The following is a 19,422-nucleotide window of genomic DNA, read 5'->3' as shown; positions in this document are numbered from 1 at the left end:
GCCTACTATAACGAAGGCTGGTTCAACAGCAATGCCTGTCTTTTTTTTATATCCTGGCCATTTTATGATACCATTACATGTATTTATTGTTGTATTTTTAAACAGCTTGTTCTTCGTTACATTGTATTACAACCAAACTTATTAGAATGATTAATCTTCCTGGTTTTATGGAACTTCTGGAGATGTGTGAATGCGATCAGATCTGTAAGATGTTTTTCCGATTATGTTCATAAAATAGGCCTATTTGGGAGCAGTATAACGGTCAGTGGACATTCCCCCTTTCTCTTTATATTGGATCTTTGTCCAGCTACTGAGAGCAGTTTGGATATGTGTAAAACCCTCCATAGTCTTCGCTGTTTTAATATTATATGTCCACAGGGATACATTATGGTGCCTGTAAGTGTGACATAGCCTATTTAAAACGAGTTGTTTTGTTTTTAAACTTTTTATTGTTGTTCTCTTTTTAGGCCTTATCAATAATTAATTTCATCTTGCTTATTGACAATGTTTGTCATGTTTTTGCTCAGACATAATCCAATTTACAGTATGCCTAGCCCCTATGTCAGTGTGAATGCTATTGAAGCCATCAAATTACTTAGAACAATGCAAATGGGTTCAAGTTAACGTATTTAGCAAAGACAGGTCTACATATTGTTATTTTCATTCTGTAAGCCATTGATCAAACTATAACGGACTAACATTCGAATTGGAGTTGATTCCAGGGCAATGCATGAAATTACGTAAATACACAACTTAAAGCTACCACATACAGTATTTCGCCATGGAGCATGTTGTGATTGACCGGTGAGAGGCCAAGCCTCAGCCACACCCACAACTTGCTTATTCATCAAAACCCAGCCCCTTTCGCGCTGTTAATTGTAATCGTGAAAATAGCAAAATAATTTCTGACACACCGCTGAATCTATAGCGCTACCGCCTGCACTTAGCTTTACCAATTGTGTTAAAATAGAGCCCAGCATGTTAAAGAAACATTCTTAGTGTGGAAAAATATTTGTTTCATACAATGTTCCAGTCTGTTGCTGTGATTCATGAAACTATAATTATGACACCGGTACAACTTGCCAGTGCTCCAGAAATGTCTCTCTTTGATTTGTCCATCAGACATAACTACTGCACCATACCTTTGACTGCTGATCACAGTGAATCAGACTATAACTAATGTGCATCAATGACGTCCACATTTATAAGAGCCCATGACATCAGAGTAGCCTGATTGTGTGATCTTGCCATCTCAATGTCACACAAACTCACAATGAGTGACAAAGAGTTGGGAAGATGCACAAACATATCTGGGATCAGGCTAACGACAGGAGGCCAATATTATTAACACCTGTTTGAACTCTGTTGACTTGTCTTCATTGGCAGGATCTCCAACGAACACTCTCCGAAGCTGCAGATCAGGAGCCACAGCTACCTGCGGGCGGTGAGTGAAGTTTCCATCAATAGGAGCCTGGACACCCTGGACCCCAAAGGGCTCCTGGACCCCAAAGCGCTGCTCTCCTCACCCCAATACCGCTCGCGAAACGAGAGTTACATGAGGGCAATGAGCACCATCAGCCAGGTTGGTGCTCCCGGCATTACGTCACCATCTCTGGTGCTACGTCTGTGCAAGGGAGGAAAGTCACGTCCAGTCAGCCATTAACTCAGCCACAAATTCATCTCTCCAGCGATGAGATGAATTTCTATTTCAAACCAATGTCAATGTTCAGCCCTCAACCATCAAGAGGCAACCTAAGAGGAGAAGCAAAATGAAACTACCGTTCCATTTATCATTTTAAACTCTCAAGAGTTTTGATATAGGAAAAATGCTCCAGTTGTCTGCCTTTACAACCAGTATAAAAATCCTAGCCCACTGCCTTCTAAAGCCGGGTTGTGAATTGTTTCATAGTATTTCAAAGATAGCATAACCGAATAAATTATAATAAAAAATAAACCATTATCATATGACTTCCATAATGTACTGTATGTCATGCACATTACTTCATGTTAACTCTCAGCTAAATAATCATTTTAAGATTGATTCAAAGATAATAATCAAAGTATTGTACCATATTCTTATTGGTGTTCAACTATTCCAATGACATTCCATTTCGGAGTAAACAAGTCACCCAAAATCAGTCACCTTATGCCCTTTGCTTTTCATGTCTGAAATTACAAATATAACTCACTGAACAATCATCTCCCAAACTAAAATGCAATAAATATTTGGATAAAGGATCAGTATTCACCAACTGTTTCTTCTCTAATACCCTCCCTCAGTTATCAGTGAAAATCAGATGGAATTACAAAACATCTCAGCATTAGTCTTGCCAAAAGCGCCTCAAGCTCATCTTTTTGTGTAGGAGTGGTATGCTTTAGACTGTATCCAAACCCTCCTTATCCCACCTAAACCTACAGTATGTTATTGAACCATCTTAGATGCTCTGGTACTCATCTTACCTACTGTCAGGCCCATCCCCTGCATCTCCCATGATCCTCTGTTTCTGCGCTGATCCACTGCAAGACCCCCTCACCCTCATAGACTAGGGCTTTTTCTCAATTAGTCTTTTCTTGAAGATCCAAGGTTACTCCCCTCTTACTCCCCCTTTTCCTCCAATGTTTTTTGAAATGCAGTCGAGGAGAGAGTATGCCAGGATTTGAGGAAAGACAAATTGAGAAGGGAATGCCTAACTCTGGTTTAGATCCTGAATGAAGCCACCTCCTCATCCCAAACATTCTCTAGGCACTGCACTTGCTTGTTCTCCAATTAACATTGACCTTCACTCTCCCATTCCCTCTGACTCTTCCTCCTCTTGTTACTGCTATTTTGTGGTTCCTCTTCTTCTGTTGTAGTTCTCTCCCTTTACTTCTCCTAATTATTCCAGATATGTTTACTCTGCCCCTCAGCGTTAAATGTTAACGGCTATTAAACTCTAGGTAAGTGGCTATTCTATGGTGCATTTCCCAGGTTAGGATTAGTATACTGATATTTTGATATCTGGTTGTGCTGCACCCCCTCTCTCTCCCCCATCGTCCCCCAATCCCTGTCCCCTTGCAGGTGAGTGAGGTGGAGGTGAACGGGCAGATAGAGCAGGTGTGTGAGCAGATGTTCAGCGAGATGGAGTCGCAGGCCATGGATGCGTTGGACCTGCCCATGCCGAGCTGCTTCCGCATGCGTAGCCACAGCTATGTGAGGGCCATGGACCAGGGCTGCTCCGAGGATGAGGGGATGTCTCTGCTGCCCGCCTCACCCCCCAGGACCACCACCACCACTGTCAGGACCATCCAGAGCAGCACAGGTCAGTTGGTTAATCACTCTTACAATACACACGGATTAGTCACAGGTCAGTCTGGCAAGATGGCGCTGACAGACATGGCAGCTCGGCTTTTAGCTCATAAGCAACTTTGCAGTATTTCGTTTTTTTTAGTTTATTTCTTACATTATTAGCCCAGAAAGTTTTTTGTTATTACATACAGCCGGAAATAACTTTTGGATATCAGAGCGGCGGTAACCAAGATTACGACCAGGAATACGCCTTTCCCAATTGGATCCTTTGTTCGTACCCCCCAGGGCAGTTGAACTTATCCCAGAGGCTGCTCCAAAACTCCACCTGCAGAGAAGAGGTATACGGAGTGGACTTCTAGTCTGACTCAGGAGGCGTGCACACCATCCATCGCTGCCGAGTATATTACTCGCTAATGTTCAGTCTCTGAGGATGTCCTTCTAGAGCGACATCAGGGACTGTAACATACTCTGTTTCACGGAATCATGGCTGTCTGAATATACTGACCCCCTCCTTACAGCCAGCTGGGTTCTCAGCACATTGCACAGACAGGAATAAAGAACTCTCCGGGGGAAGAAGAAAGGCGGGGGTGTATGTTTCATGATTAACTACTCATGGTGTGATTGTGATAACGTACAGAAACTCAAGTCCTTCTGTTCATCCAAACTAGAATACCTCACAATCAAATGCCGACCGTATTACCTGCCAAGATAATTATCTTCGGTCATACCACGGCAGCCCTCAAAGACCTACACTGGACTTTGTGCAAACTGGAAACCACATGCCCTGAGGCCGCATTTATTGTAACTGGGGATTTTAACAAAGCAAATTTGAGGAAAACGCTATCAAAGTTCTATCAAGACATTGACTGTAGTACTTGCGCTGCTAAAACACTTGACCACTGCTATTCCAACTTCCGGGAAGCCTACAAGGCCCTCCCCCGGCCTCCCTTCGGCAAATCAGATCATGACTCCGTTTTGCTCATCCTTTCCTATAGGCAGAAACTCAAACAGGATGTAAACGTGCTACGGTCTCTTCAATGCTGGTCTGACCAAGCGGAATCCATTCTTCAAGATTGTTTTGATCACGTGGACTGGGATATGTTCCAGGTTGAACAACATCGACGTGAACACGAACACGTTCATCAGGAAGTGTATAGCGGATGCTGTTCCCTCTGTGACTATTAAAACCTACCCAAATCAGAAACCGTGGATAGATGGCAGCATTTGTGCAAAACTGAAAACGTGAACCACCGCATTTAACCATGGCAAGGTGACTGGGAATTTGGTTGAATACAAACAGTGTAGTTATTCCCTCCATAAGGCAATCAAACAGACAAAACGGGAGTACAGAGATTAAGTGGAGTCGCAATTCAACAGCTCAGACACGAGACGTATGTGGCAGGGTCTATAGATAATCACAGATTACAAAGGAAAACCAGCCACATTGAGGACACCGACGTCTTGCTCCCGCACAAGCTAAACACGTTCTTCTCCCGCTTTGAGGATAACAAAGTGGCTGACGTGGCTCGCTCTCAAGGACTGTGGTCTCTCGTTATCCTTGGCAAACGTGAGTAAGACATTTAAACATGTTAACCCTAGCAAGGCTGCCAGCCAGGATGGAATCTCTAGCCACGTCCTCAGAGCATGCACAGACCAGCTGGCTGGAGTGTTTACGGACATATTCAATATCTCTCTCTCCCAGTCTACTGTCCCCACTTCAATATTTACACCATTGTTCCTGTACCCAAGAAAGCAAAGGTAACTGAACTAAATGAGTATCACCCCGTAGCCCTCACTTCTGTCATCATGAAGTGCTTTGAGAGGCTAGTTAAGGATCATATCGCCTCTACCTTACCTGACACCCTAGACCCACTTCAATTTGCATAGCGGCCAAATAGATCCACCTACGATGCCATCGCACTGCACACTGCCAAATCCCATCTGGACAAGAGGAATACCTATGTAAGAATGCTGTTCATTGACTATAGCTCAGTATTCAACAGTATAGTGCCCTCCAAGCTCATCATTAAGCTCGGGGCCCTGGGTCTGAACCCCGCCCTGTGCAACTGGGTCCTGGACTTCCTGACGGGCTGCCCCCAGGTGGTGAAGATAGGAAACACCTCCACTTCGCTGATCCTCAACACAGTGGCCACACAAGGGTGCGTGCTCAGCCCCCTCCTGTATTCCCTGTTCACCCATGAATGCATGGCCACACATTCCTCTAATGTAATCATCAAGTTTGCAGATGACACAACAGTTGGATGCCTGATTACCAACAATGACGAAACAGCCTCCAGGGAGGAGGTGAGGGCCCTGGCGGAGTGGTGACAGGAAAATAACTTCTCCCTCAACGTCATCAAAATGCTTGTGGACTAGAGGCCTCCTGGGTGGCGCAGTGCTAGCTGTGTCACCAAAGACTCTGGGTTCGAGCCCAGGCTCTGTCACAGCCGGCATCGACCGGGAGGTCCATGGGGCGACGCACAATTGGCCTAGCGTCGTCCAGGGTAGGGAGGGTTTGGCCGGTAGGGATATCCTTGTCTCATCGCGCACTAGCGATTCCTGTGGCGGGCTGGGCGCAGTGCACGCTAACAAGGTCGCCAGGTGCACGGTGTTTCAACCGACACATTGGTGCGGCTGGTTTCTGGGTTCGATGCACGCTGTGTTAAGAAGCAGTGCGGCTTGGTTGGGTTGTGTTTCGGAGGACGCATGGCTTTCAACCTTCGTCTCTCCCGAGCCCGTACGGGAGTTGTAGCGATGAGACAAGATAGTAACTACTAACAATTGGATACCACGAAATTGGGGAGAAAAGGGGGTAATAATAATAAATGCTTGTGGACTCCAGGAAACAGCAGAGAGAGCACTCTCCTGACGTGACCACAGAGAGAAGGTGAAAAGCTTCAAGTTCCTCGGCGAACACATCACCGACGATCTGAAATGGTCCACCCACACAGACAGTGTAGTGAAGACCGTGCAACACCGTCTCTTCAAGCTCAGGAGGCTGAAGAAATTTGGCATGGCCCCTAAGACCCTCACAAACTGTTATAGATGGTATCACCGCCTGATATGGCAACTGCACTGCCGCAATCGCAGGGCTCTCCAGAGGGTGGTGCAGTCTGCCCAAGGCATCACCGGGGGCACCTGATGTCACAGGACAAAAATATCATCAAGGACATCAACCACCCGAGCCACGGCCTGTTGACCCTGCTACCATCCAGAAGGCGAGGTCAGTACAGGTGCATCAAAGCTTGGACCGAGAGACTGAAAAACAGCTTCTATCTCAAGGCCATCAGACTGTTAGCTAGCCGGATACCACCCGGTTACTCAACCCTGCACCTTAGAGGCTGCTGCCCTGTAGACATGGAATCACTGGCCACTTTAATAATGGAACACCAGTCACTTTAATAATGTTTACATATGAAATGAGTAAAGCAGTATGTATATACTGTATGTCAATGCCACTCCGACATTGCTTGTCCTAATATTTATATATTTCTTAATTCCCTTATTTTACTTTAGATTTGTGTGTATAGTTGGGATTTGTTAGATACTACTGCACTTTTGGAAAACAAGCATTTCGCTACAACCTCAATAACATCTGCTAAATATGTTTGTGACCAATACAATTTTATTTGATCTGTTGCGCTGTTTGTCTGGCGAGTCAAAACATGCACTGCTCTGTCATACCACTGTAGCAAAAGGAAGTGTCTTCTCTATCCACCACCACGATTAGACCCTCAAGAGCAAAAACAAACACTACTGCCAGCGTTGCATAGACCAATAAAGGTCAATGTCTCCCCTGGAACGCCTATAATTCACACCACCACCACTATGGAGACGCTCAAGAGCACCACAGGTCTGTGTTTATCACTTTCACAGCGCACATTGATCTACTGTACCAACACTGTCAGGGCAGCACATACCAGCAAAGGTCAATGTCAAGAAAGACTCTCTACACAGGATCACAGTATGTTCACCTGACTCCCAGAACATACACCACCCTCACACAACACACAATCATAGCAGCACTAAGCCTGAGGATGCTCTAAGCAGGAGAAGTAGAGCTGAGCCTGAGGCCTATCACCACTGTATCTCTTTGAGAGGAGATTATTTTTATTGGTGCTATGGTCAAAACATGGCTGCTTGCCTGGTCCAGTCCAGCATGAGGAACATGATCGTCTCTCCCTGGTATATTAAATCACTGTTATATACAGAACATTTTAAATCCGAGCTGGTGTGTGTAATAGGCTTGGAAATGGCACTAATTTCTCAAATGTGGTTAATGGAGCTTGAAGAAAATCCTTACAAGAAAAACTTACAAGAAAAAAACACATTTTCTGTAATTTCTGTAATTAATACAATATTTTCGGAGATAAAGTGTGTGGGATAGGACCCTCTAAAATTCACGTATCAAGTTATTTATTTAAAAAAAGTCATTGTTTTTATAATTTCACTGAAATGCTTCAAAGGACTTTATCAAACTTAGAGACTGCCCCATCAGATGAGTCCCAGGTGTCAGTGCTGATTTGAGTTGTACTTCCTGCAACCTAGTTTGACTGTTCCTCTGGGAATTCTTGTTCTCCTAGTGGCAATCCACTGACAGCAAGACTCTGTTTGACCTCCCAGGATGAAACGTTAAGAGACATCTCTGTAGTCCCAGGAAATGATCATCAGGACCATTTTGCCATATTTTAAATTAAACCAACATGTAGTTTGAAAATAATTGTTGAGTTTATAGATAATCATGAAAGTACTGTTACCATGCAGAGGTAGAATGAAATAATAACAAAACTGCTAAGGACAGATCTCTCTAACTGATGTTGAGTTGTCTTGTGAAAATAAAGGAGCCAGCTGCTTATGTTCTCGTTTAGCTCTTAAAACGTATAGTGCTTCAGTACTGCAACAACAAAGACTTCAGATATGCATAGTTGATGAAAAATAAGCTAGGTACAGTCATCTGATACAGATAAATAATAAGGGCTTTCTTTAACACTACCTCCAACTCTTTGCTGGTGCTGCATGTCTGACTGAAGATGTGCGCTCGCTACTTTCCATCCTGCTGGTCTGCACCCGGGGGTAGTCAAGGCAGACATATGGGCTGGACCCGCAGGAGAGCTGCTTGAGCGAGTGGAGAAAAGAGAGAGAAAGAAAAACGTGTGAAATATATTTTATTTATTTTATACACATTATTTATTTCACGATGTCAATATGTCTTTGTTGTAAATGTTTATGTGCCAAACTGGTGGCAGTCGAGAAAAAAAGAGTTTCAGAGTTAATAAAAAATAATGCCATTGTTGATTAGATCATTTTTTCATTAATTGGACAAATTTCTCTTGGACCATATGGTCTATATGGACACAGATGTAAAAAAAAAAAAAAAACATGAATACTATATATGAATACATTTCTTTTAAGTTATTCAAGTATAAATTGCCAAAGTTACCATAGATTACCTGTTAATTACTGAAGATTCCACTAACATTGGTAAATTAACGGTAGCTTTGCAACCCTAGATGAGAAAATGTGTGGAGGGAAGTTTCTGGACTATTTGATCTTTCACGATGGCCGTTGGGTCTGAGTGAAAACATCAAGCTGGCATTTGCGTCCTGTCCCGACTCTGCCTTCAGCACTCCACAACATCTCTAGACATTTGAGCTGCGGGGGGGGATCAGAGGCTGCTCTCATAAGTTTGAACATGATGCCGAAATCTAGTTTGCATGTTAGATAATGGGCTTGAGAGTGGTACTACGTTTCATTGTATGTGGGCACAGAAGCTGTTTTCTTTGTACTCCGTACTGTACAGGTATGTTATTGTCTATGCATCATACGTTTTCATAAATTCTCGATAATCTGTTTTATGACGTCCTTGTCCACATCAAATAAAAGCAGTTGAAGAAGATTTCTAATGAGGCAGCAGATTAATTAGGCATTAGGGGAGCATGGCCCTGAAAGAGGTCACCCTCAGTGAAGAGCCAGGCTAAGACATCTAAAGCCCATGAATAATCACTTCCCCTTTCTGTGCTTTGACTTATCTGCATCTCTGATATCCTACTTTCCCACCATTTATAATTTCCCCACCCATTTCAAAAAGGCAGACAAGCCATTCAATTTTTTGTAGATAATTCTGTCCAAAAATATATAATTATATTAATATGAACACAGGGCGTCGACATCCTTTGATAAGCTTGTGTGTGAATTGAAAACAGCAGCAACAACGTCATAAGCTGTTTTGTGAGGAGTAGAGACAGAATAGGGAATCAAACCGGAGCGTACAGCCCTGACAAAACCGTGTGAACCAAAACCCTTTCTTCACAAAACCTTGTGGACTCTTCTCCTAATAACACAGTTCAACAGGAATTGTCCACAAGGTTTTGAGAGGAAAAGGGGTTTGGTCCACAAAGTTTTGAGAGGAAAAGGGGTTTGGTCCACACGGTTTTGAGAGGAAAAGGGGTTTGGTCCACAATGTTTTGAGAGGAAAAGGGGTTTGGTCCACAAGGTTTTGAGAGGAAAATGGGTTTGGTCCACAATGTTTTGAGAGGAAAATGTTTTTGGTCTTCAAGGTTTTGTGAAAAAGAAAGTCCACAAGGTTTTGAGGCAGAAATAAGAGAGCCAAGCTCATCAGAGTGAGGCCCTGACATTGACGCTTGGTGTGCAGTGGAGGAAGGGGGCGATCCCAGTGATGGCTCATCGCCATGGTGCTGTGAGAGATTTATACACTGCTGTACGAGAGAGAGAGGAGAGAGAGTCTTATGGTAGAGTTAATGGGGAGGAGTGTTGGTGCTGACATTCAGAGGGCACCTCTACCCCTCGTACATGGCTCTGAGTCTGGCTCCCTGAGACATACCATCTGCCTAAGGGAATGGAAAGCAGGAGATGGGCATAGTTCAAAGTTGTAACTCAGGTTTCTAGGTTATTTTAGGTGAATACAATTTACAAGGAAGCCTTGTAGGTCAGATAAAATTGATTCTGTTTATCTGATGAATTACCATGTGATTCTTGATTATTTGTGTCATATTTTACTAGACTTGTGATGCCATCCTTCCAAGTCTTGTTAATCACTTGAGGAAGCCTGGAAAGCGAGGCTATATTTTTCCATACGGTACGCGGCAGATCAGATATAAGCTTCTTAATCCCATGATACTTGTGAAAGTGTTTTCCATCCATCCTCCCATCCTTAGTAATCTGTGAGACTGATGTGTGTGATTGACGTGTTTCCCTAAACAGCTAAGATGATGGGATGCCAAGAGGCCTTTGGTGTGTAGCGGTGAGTGGGTGTAGGTGCTGCTGCTGCTGAGAGTAGATATGGGTGATTGTACATGACATCTGTGTAATACTGGTGCAAGCTGAGCCCTAGGACTCCTGCTGGCTCATACATACAGCAGAGGAGAGAGCGATGAGGAGAGAAAGAGCGAAATGAGGAGGGGACACTATTACAGCTCAGGAGTTGTGCAGTCAGAGCTGTTACAAGAGGATGTCCCCTGGACTTAGAGAATAGAGTGTAGGTACTGGTGGTACTCAGTGTAGGGATCAGTGTTTTGGGAAAGAAAGCACTCTCAAAGCACTAGTTGTTCTAGTGTAGTCAGGTGTTTCTACAACTGCCAGCTAATAATACATTCTTCAAGAGGCAATGCATTTACACTTACAAACTATTTAAAAAATAGTGACCTTCATCTCCAGCAAGCCAAGCAAGGCAGTAGAATACAAATAGCCGTCATCTTACCCTCGACTATTATTTCCTCAGACGCTGTCGTACAGTGTAAACAACACTGGTTACAGCTGGAGATCGGAGTCATGTGGGGCCTGTCTCCATGCCTCATTCCCAGAAAGAAGTCCACCATGGACTGAGATCATTCCCCCAAGGCAGCCTGAGTAACACCGCTGGTGAATGACCCATCTGTGTTCTACGGCTAGAAGGCCTCATTCATCACCCTCCGGCCCTGCCCTGGCTCCTGCCTGTCTGTCAACCACTGTTAACCTCCAGCCTAGCAGGGCATGAATGAGCCCGTCTTTCCTTCCGCTGACGCTGCGTGTGCCAAAACACACGAGGGGTTCTGCCTCCACTCTGACCCTGTCAAGGAATACTTGAATATTCTGCTGAAACTGTGAATCTGTTGACAGCTACTTCCTACTGCGGACTGGAACAGACGGGATGAGATGCATATGGGAAGAAGTTGATTTTTATTACTATTTGAAAATGGTTAAGGAATGGCATTAGATTCCTGAATGACAGGGTTTGTAAGCATGTTACATGGGTTAATATGGGATCATCTTTACTATGCACTGCAGTACATGTTTAGCAGTTAGTCCAATGGCTTTATGGAGCTAAAGCGGATCCTTTTATAGATTCCTGCAGTGGCGGTGGAGGATTGGGGCTGTTTTCAAGTCTTCTAATGTTTTTCTGCTTCACATCGTGAACCAGAACATGTACAGTACCATGGAGATCTTTAAAAAGATACAGTGCATAGAGGCACAGCACTGTAGCACAACAAGGCACATATCCCTTTTCACATTTCACCAGGGCTCGCACAGAGAAGAAAGTGACGACATTGTGGGCAATTAAAAGGAAATGGTTGTCATGGTAAAATGGTTGTCATGGTACTTTGTGTTACAATGGATGCCCTGGTCCACAGTAACCTCCAGCGTGGTTTATAGCATATGTGACCTACTCCTACATCTTCATATTTAGCTCTTACTGACGCAATTATGATGGACTATCTCTCTCTCTCAATAAAAAGACGCTGAGTCATACACACTCAAGTTCTCCATCCGTTCTCTTGGGTTCTTACCTATATCTTAATTTAATAATATCTTAATTTATTTTCCACACTGTGCTGGTGACAGAGAATAGTGAAGGTAAGGATGGTATCAATAACTCAAGTAACACTTTTTTTGTAAGCAGCCATGTTTGTTGTTGCTGTGGTTGTTGTTTCCACTGTAGGAAGATCCTGATTAGATCATGGCGCATAACACTGTACTTAGCTAATGAGTGTTCTCTTCCCTGAAGCCAGATGTGCAACGTATAAACATAGACATACGATATGACTCACACGAATTTACATACTTCCACCTACACTACCTGCATGGCTGAATACAAAAAAATAAGAATTCCACATAGCTCGTGTGCTATTTCACACATCCATATCTGTATTTCGGTCTGTTCTTGTGTTTAAGGGAGGGAACACACACACTTAGGGCTCAGACACACCAATGGTGTTTGCTGGTTGAAAGTACTTAACATCGCTGAACGTAATTTGTGAACCGACTGCTCACCGATTCTACATGTAGAATCACATGTAAAATTTTGGGTGGTCACTAACACACAGTGCGCTGAGAAAATTTGCAGACGAACGCTAGATCCACATTCAGTGTGATGTGTGAGCCTTTAGAGAGGGAACACACAGATCTGTGCTGCCTGTCCGTGAAATGGAGACTAGTGATCTGGCCGGGATTGATTAGTCTTCTTGGTAGTGTCAGTGTCATTCAGCCTGTCCTCTAACAGGCTGACTACACCGCTTGCGTGGCGTGCACGAGCATTGCAAAATAAATTTAGATATCTATATTATTCAATATTATTCTGCGTTGCCAAGTGCTAACATAGAAGTCAGTTCTATTTCTGACGCAGATCACGCTGAAAGTCCTGCAACTCCCAAACAGGTACCCACGTGCCATCTCATTGGTTATACCCACATGGGTGACTGAAAGACGAAATAGGTCGGTGGAGGTAATGCACGTAATTTATGAAAGTTGCCCATTGCAATATAAAGTCGAAGAAAAAGCCTGGAAGGAGGAGAGTTGACTAGAAACGATTCAGTTGACCGTTGTATGTGTGGATTAATTGGTGGAGTAGAGGACCTTGTGCATTTCAGGTAAAATAACAACTCAATGTTTATATCCCAGGACAAATTAGCTAGCAACAGCAAGCTAGCTAAATAGGACAAAATAGTTAGCAAGTGCAAGCTAGCTCGCTAAATTGCCATAAATGTTTAATGCTTTTCGACCTGTCCCCAAATTTAGTTAGTTCAGAGTTTGTTTTGATATTTAAACCTGCGTGTCTTGATAGGGGCGGCAGGGTAGCCTAGTGGTTAGAGCGTTGGACTAGTAACTGGAAGGTTGCAAGTTCAAACCCCTGAGCTGACAAGGTACAAATCTGTCGCTCTGCCCCTGAACAGGCAGTTAACCGTCATTGAAAATAAGAATTTGTTCTTAACTGACTTGCCTAGTTAAATGAAGATAAATAAAAGATTGCATTTGGTGTGGGGAGACAAAATACATTTATGCATGATGGCGCACGCGCGCAGCCGATTTGGGTTCCGTGCAGGGCTACACAGAGCAGGGCTACACGGAACCAAAACCGTCTGCACACGTGCGCCATTCCTAATGTGATGATTAGATTGGATAGTCCTAAAAACTTTTGGGTCATGTTTTACCCAATAGAAACTGAGTGATGACTGGTGTAATTTTCTTTCTCAGTGAGTAGATAAGATGTTCCTGAACACTTCTGAATGAATCCAGATAATGCCATGATTAAGACAAATCAGGAATTAATTAATTAATAATGATGAGTGAGAAGGTTAGAGGCTACAACAAAACAAAACCTCTCACCATTACCAATAATGGGAGGTTTGTTTTTTGTGGGGTGGGTGGGTCAATGATCTTTGTGCCTTTTGTAACTTTCTGAACACTTCTACATTCTTGTGGATGCTACCATGATTATCCATAATCATATCCATAACCATGGTATGTGTGTTCAGAAACATCTTCTATTGTTACTCACAATTAAAGTTTCTCCAAAATGACACAATACATTTTTTAACAATTCACTTGCTGTTAGGCAAAAATATAATCTGAAAGACAACCAAAACAACCTGCAAATGCATCCAACAAGTTTGTATAGTCGCAAACTTGATGTAGCATTGACACTATAAGTGAATTTGTCTAAATACTTATGTTTTCCTCAAATGGGGAGCTAGATACAGTGCCTTGCGAAAGTACAGTGCCTTGCGAAAGTATTCGGCCCCCTTGAACTTTGCGACCTTTTGCCACATTTCAGGCTTCAAACATAAAGATATAAAACTGTATTTTTTTTGTGAAGAATCAACAACAAGTGGGACACAATCATGAAGTGGAACGACATTTATTGGATATTTCAAACTTTTTTAACAAATCAAAAACTGAAAAATTGGGCGTGCAAAATTATTCAGCCCCCTTAAGTTAATACTTTGTAGCGCCACCTTTTGCTGCGATTACAGCTGTAAATCGCTTGGGGTATGTCTCTATCAGTTTTGCACATCGAGACACTGACATTTTTTCCCATTCCTCCTTGCAAAACAGCTCGAGCTCAGTGAGGTTGGATGGAAAGCATTTGTGAACAGCAGTTTTCAGTTCTTTCCACAGATTCTCGATTGGATTCAGGTCTGGACTTTGACTTGGCCATTCTAACACCTGGATATGTTTATTTTTGAACCATTCCATTGTAGATTTTGCTTTATGTTTTGGATCATTGTCTTGTTGGAAGACAAATCTCAGTCCGTCTCAGGTCTTTTGCAGACTCCATCAGGTTTTCTTCCAGAATGGTCCTGTATTTGGCTCCATCCATCTTCCCATCAATTTTAACCATCTTCCCTGTCCCTGCTGAAGAAAAGCAGGCCCAAACCTTGATGCTGCCACCACCATGTTTGACAGTGGGGATGGTGTGTTCAAGGTGATGAGCTGTGTTGCTTTTACGCCAAACATAACGTTTTGCATTGTTGCCAAAAAGTTCAATTTTGGTTTCATCTGACCAGAGCACCTTCTTCCACATGTTTGGTGTGTCTCCCAGGTGGCTTGTGGCAAACTTTAAACAACACTTTTTATGGATATCTTTAAGAAATGGCTTTCTTCTTGCCACTCTTCCATAAAGGCCAGATTTGTGCAATATACGACTGATTGTTGTCCTATGGACAGAGTCTCCCACCTCAGCTGTAGATGTCTGCAGTTAATCCAGAGTGATCATGGGCCTCTTGGCTGCATCTCTGATCAGTCTTCTCCTTGTATGAGCTGAAAGTTTAGAGGGACGGCCAGGTCTTGGTAGATTTGCAGTGGTCTGATACTCCTTCCATTTCAATATTATCGCTTGCACAGTGCTCCTTGGGATGTTTAAAGCTTGGGAAATCTTTTTGTATCCAAATCCGGCTTTAAACTTCTTCACAACAGTATCTCGGACCTGCCTGGTGTGTTCCTTGTTCTTCATGATGCTCTCTGCGCTTTTAACCGACCTCTGAGACTATCACAGTGCAGGTGCATTTATACAGAGACTTGATTACACACAGGTGGATTGTATTTATCATCATTAGTCATTTAGGTCAACATTGGATCATTCAGAGATCCTCACTGAACTTCTGGAGAGAGTTTGCTGCACTGAAAGTAAAGGGGCTGAATTATTTTGCACGCCCAATTTTTCAGTTTTTGATTTGTTAAAAAAGTTTGAAATATCCAATAAATGTCGTTCCACTTCATGATTGTGTCCCACTTGTTGTTGATTCTTCACAAAAAATACAGTTTTATATCTTTATGTTTGAATCCTGAAATGTGGCAAAAGGTCGCAAAGTTCAAGGGGGCCGAATACTTTCGCAAGGCACTGTACATAAAGAGCGTTCATTTCTAAATGGTAAAACAGATATGTATGAAAATACCCTCAAGTAAAAGGTGACATTATGTACTGCCGCCTCATATGAAACATTTGAGCTCAAATCCAAAATGGTGTTGTATAGAGCCAAATTAAGAATAAATTAGCTTCACTGTCCAAATGCATATGGAGGGGAGTATATGTTATACACAACCCTGGAAGGACCTGCTACTAGGAGGCTATTGATTTAACAGCATAATATGTGTATTCTGCCTAACAGCATAATATGTGTTTTCTGCCTCAATGAGTATTGTCTCTACAGCACAATAGGCTTTGTTTAACAAATTATGGTTTTGTTATTAGCTATAGATTTTTCAGGTGTGTGTGTGTAATAGATACAGTACAGGCAGCAGGGCCAGGGGGGGTCCAGGGGCAGAGGGGACGGAGTGCAGCTGGGTCACTGCTACACACTAATAAGCTCCACAGTTTGTCAGAGCTGGTGGTGTCTGTGTGCTCCTTCTCCCTCTCCCTGCCAGCCATCGCTCATCAAAAACAAAGCCAGACAGTTGATTTCTATCGTCAAAGTTTTAGAAGTGGCGATGTCAAAAGAGATCGTGAGTTGGTGTGTGTCTGTGTATGAGAGATAAAGAGAGAGAGAGAGACTGTTCTTTGCTTCTGTGTGGTCTGAGGGCATGGTGCTATTTATTCAGTCCTGTCAGAGTTGCGTTTTGAAGTACTTGTCAAAGCAGACAGAACCTGGGGCTGGGCCTAGACTCTCTCTATCGACGTAACATAAGTATCCTGCTGCCCTACATGGATCATTCCTCCACAGACACCTCACTTTGTTAGCTTGCCATGGAATAAAATATCTAATATGTACTGGAGACGATCCCAATATTTCTCACAAGTGAAACATTCATTTAAGAACTCAATTGAAAAGCATTTTTATTGTACAATTGGACCTGTATTGATGTTTCTATGGATAGAACTCTCTGTACTGTACAGTGCCTTTGGGAAAGTATTCAGACCCCTTGACTTTTTCCACATTTTGTTATGTTACAGCCTTATTCTAAAAATCCTCAGCAATATACAGAATACCCCATAATGACAAAGCGAAAACAGGTTTTTAGACATTTTGGAAAATTCAATCAATATAAAAACAGAAATGCCTTATTTACATAAGTATGTAGATCCTTTGCTATGAGACTCGAAATTGAGCTGAGGTGCATCCTGTTTCCATTGATCATCCTTGAGATGTTTCTTCAATTTCCTGTGGTAAATTCAATTGATTGGACATGATTTGGAAAGGCACACATATGGGTATGTTTTTCAGTGGTAGGGACTGGGAGACTAGTCAGGATCGAGGGAAAGATGAACGAAGCAAAGTACAGAGAGATCCTTGATGAAAACCTGCTCCAGGGCGCTCAGGACCTCAGACTGGGGAGAAGGTTCAGCTTCCAACAGGACAACGACCCTAAGCACACTGCCAAGACAATGCAGGAGTGGCTTTGGGACAAGTCTCTGAATGTCCTTGAGTGGCCCAGCCAGAGCCCGGACTTGAACCCGACCGAACGTCTCTGGAGATACCTGAAAATAGCTGCGCAGCGATGCTCCCCATCCAGCCTGACAAAACTTGAGAGGATCTGCAGAGAAGAATGGGAGAAACTCCCCAAATACAGGTGTGCCAAGCTTGTAGTGTCATACCCAAGAAGACTTGAGGCTGTAATCACTGCCAAAGGTGCTTCAACAAAGTACTGAGTAAAGGGTCTAAATATTTATGTTAATGTGATATTTCAGTTTTAAAAAATAAATATATATTTGCAAAAATGTCTACAAACCTGTTTTTGAATTGTCATTATGGGGAATTGTGTGTAGATTTAATCCCTTTTAGAATAGGGCTGTAACATAACAAAATGGGGAAAAATTGAGGTGTCTGAATACTTTCCGAATGCATAGTATTGTCTGTCTGCTCATTTGTGTTGCATGATTTACCATCTCACAGTTCCGCACTCTATGAGAAACTCCACGGCTGTTCATTTGCTGTGCTTTGGTGTTTCCCTCTACCTTTACATGAATGACTAACCCTCATTATTTTGCTGTAATTGCACATTTTGTAATGAGCAGTTAACTCTTGACTAGATTGTGTAAGCCATCACAAAAACAAGCTATCACAAACTTTAAAATGAGGGTGAGTGTGGTAGAGAAAAAGAGGTGGAAAGAGTAGGAATAAAACACCCTTGTTTTATTCATGTGTTTCTATAAATCGGCTCGCATACCTCTACCACTACTATCACCATTACCTTTTTAGATTTTAACATGTTCCCTCTTCATCAATGAGACTTGTCGCCCTCCCCTGATCACCTATAGATTTGACTGTGTGTATGAGAACATCAAAACCTGTCCACAGCGGGAGAGTAGAATATACATTCCTACTTTGATATGTTAGAAAGCTATGACGTGTGTGTTAAATATCCCCCTCGCAAGTACTTTACCTCTCCCATGGTTCCCCACAGTGTCATCATGCATCACAACCTATAAGAAGACCCCTCCCCCGGTGCCGCCCCGCACCTCCAAACCCTTCATCTCCATCACAGCCCAGAGCAGCACCGAGTCGGCCCAGGATGCCTACATGGATGGCCATGGCCAGGGGGGCAGGGATAGTCACCCGCAGGGAGACATGACCATCCAGTCAGGCCTGTCTAACTCCACAGAGAGCATCGACAGCATGAAGGCCCTAACGGCAGCCATTGAGGCGGCCAACGCCCAGGTCCACGGCCCTGCTAGCCAGCATGTTGCAAACAGCAGCATCACCATCACCACCACCACCTCGGCCCTGGCCCATATCACTGAGGACAGCAGGAAGGAGCAGGCCAGGCGGGCCAAGTGCCAGCTGTCCATCGGCATCCAGGTCTGTGGTAGACACTACCTCACAACCACTTTTCTGGTGTCGTTTAACATTTTGTTTGATCTGATATGGGAATAATAAGAAATGAATTAGTTGACACACGAGCCAGGTTTTTAGAGACTGGATCCTCATCCCCTTTCTGAGTTGACAGGTTTTACTCTTGCTCTATACTGTCCTCTAGTGGCAGATGTTTACATTACTTCACCCTGGTGTTCTGTATATTGTAGTGACTGAAAAATAGATGTCTAGTTTATAGGTGAATTCGTTTTTTGGATAATTTTATGTCCAGGTGGATGGGCCAGAAGAGGAAGCTCTGGAGATGGAGGACCAGTCCAAGTACCAATCAATTGGGGTCCAGGTGGAGGATGAGAGGGGGTGAGTCTCTCTCTCTCGCGCGCTTTTTCTCTATCAGTCAGTTCAGAATGTCAGTCCTTCACTGTTTCTTGCCTTCATTACCTTTTTTGTGTGAATGTCCAGAGAAAGCCATCCATTTACAAATGAAGGCTGTTACTAAGTGAGTCAGGGGTTGCTGGGAGAAGCAGCTTGTGCCTAGGGTTGTTAATACGGTGGAACAGCTGCGCTAGCAAAACAGACATTTGTAACTATGGCATTTCCTGCCCCGTTTCTCTG

The 19,422-nt window shown here is 43.3% G+C and overlaps 1 protein-coding gene across 4 annotated transcripts in view; it reads left to right on the top strand.

Moving 5' to 3' along the window:
- The window catches only part of LOC110508699 (disks large-associated protein 1-like), a 117,914-nt gene that overhangs the window by 92,801 nt on the left and 5,691 nt on the right, over positions 1-19,422 (top strand). For 3 of the 4 annotated variants that reach the window (XM_036966552.1, XM_036966553.1, XM_036966555.1), the window contains exons 5-8: positions 1,387-1,582; positions 3,059-3,299; positions 18,401-18,795; positions 19,082-19,167. In XM_036966552.1, the coding sequence (XP_036822447.1) occupies positions 1,387-1,582; positions 3,059-3,299; positions 18,401-18,795; positions 19,082-19,167 (918 nt within the window). The remainder of the gene's footprint in view (positions 1-1,386; positions 1,583-3,058; positions 3,300-18,400; positions 18,796-19,081; positions 19,168-19,422) is intronic. The other variant, XM_036966554.1, reaches the window with a different exon arrangement.

Source organism: Oncorhynchus mykiss, chromosome 28, assembly GCF_013265735.2.
Source record: "Oncorhynchus mykiss isolate Arlee chromosome 28, USDA_OmykA_1.1, whole genome shotgun sequence".
Lineage (NCBI taxonomy): Eukaryota > Metazoa > Chordata > Actinopteri > Salmoniformes > Salmonidae > Oncorhynchus > Oncorhynchus mykiss.
The sequence above is the reverse complement of the archived record's forward strand: the minus strand, read 5'-3'. Positions and strand labels throughout refer to the sequence as shown.